This window comes from Peromyscus leucopus, chromosome 15, assembly GCF_004664715.2.
Source record: "Peromyscus leucopus breed LL Stock chromosome 15, UCI_PerLeu_2.1, whole genome shotgun sequence".
Classification (NCBI taxonomy): domain Eukaryota; kingdom Metazoa; phylum Chordata; class Mammalia; order Rodentia; family Cricetidae; genus Peromyscus; species Peromyscus leucopus.
In genome coordinates, this window is record NC_051076.1 from 28,982,341 (window position 1) to 28,983,574 (window position 1,234).

The 1,234-nt window shown below is 39.5% G+C and overlaps 1 protein-coding gene across 1 annotated transcript; it reads right to left on the reverse strand.

Moving 5' to 3' along the window:
- Positions 1 to 433: 433 nt before the first annotated feature.
- LOC114689992 (60S ribosomal protein L35a-like) lies at positions 434 to 745 on the reverse strand. The gene has a single exon (XM_037211039.1). It carries the CDS (start codon positions 743 to 745, stop codon positions 434 to 436), a length of 312 nt encoding a protein of 103 aa, XP_037066934.1.
- Between the last annotated feature and the right edge of the window lie 489 nt (positions 746 to 1,234).

The following is a 1,234-nucleotide window of genomic DNA, read 5'->3' on the forward strand; positions in this document are numbered from 1 at the left end:
GGTCTACCTCCAACATCCAGGGTCCAGGAACCAAGAGAGCCAGTGCATCTGGATCTCCGGTCTTCAGGGTCCTCTCTCAGCCCCGCCTTGTAGGTGTGACAGTTACCGAAGCCTCAATGGGAGTTGGAACTTCTAGATGAAAACTGGAATGGCTACCCACTACACCCCATATGGAGGTTCTTCAATGCTCATCATCCTTTTCATGTATCATGACCTATCACACTGTCATGAAAAGCCTTATGATATTAAAACATTTTAAATGCAATATTCTGTAGGTCTTTGAAGTATTTGAAGACCACCTGTCTGTCTAAAATATATGTTTGATCTTGAAAACATACCTAACATGACTACAAGTTTGACTAATTAATAACCTGTATATATTTTTTTTTTACAAGAGCACACATCCACTTTTATTTATTTACTTTTCATTAGTTTAAATCCGGATTCTGTGTCCAATGGCCTTTGCAGGAAGGTTGCTTCGGAATTTGGCACAAACCATGCCACTGTTTCCATGGGCCCGGGTTACTTTTCCCCAGATCACTCTGGTTTTGTTTGGTTTGCCTCCAGGTGTCACTGTGTTGTTTTTTGCTTTATACACATAAGCACATCTCTTGCCCAAGTAGAATTCAGTTTCATCTTGAGCATAAACACCTTCAATTTTAAGAAGAACTGTGTGCTCTCTCTGGTTCTGGAGACCTCGCTTATAGCCAGCAAAAATGGCCTTGCACCAAAGCCTTCCAGACATATTTGCCTTTTAGAAGTCCTGTTCCCAGCAGGCCTCCACCGGCGCCAAAATGGCGGAAAGACTAACCTGTATTTCTTAATTATCCTGAATAGTTTGTAATAATAACTTTCAAGGACTAGAAATCTACATTACATTGTTAAATGAGCTGCATAGGTACAATACTTTAAACAAGAGTAGAAACATATACAGTATAACAAAAACAACCTTAAATTTGTGTCAATATACAAAAATCCATAACAATGTAAAGTATTTGAGACTAGTGGTTGTCCAAAAGTAGACTCAACAATCCACCTTTTTATCCCACAAGTTTTATACTATATCTCCCCCTTTTCCCTTCAGAAAGAGATCTCTGAATCCAATCTCCTTTGTTTAGCTTTTTTTCTGACCATTACCAATACCAACTTGTAACCAATCCCCCTAAACAACAACAAACATCCATAACCCACTGAATGACCAAAAACCACCCACCCCATCTCTTGGGAATGTGGG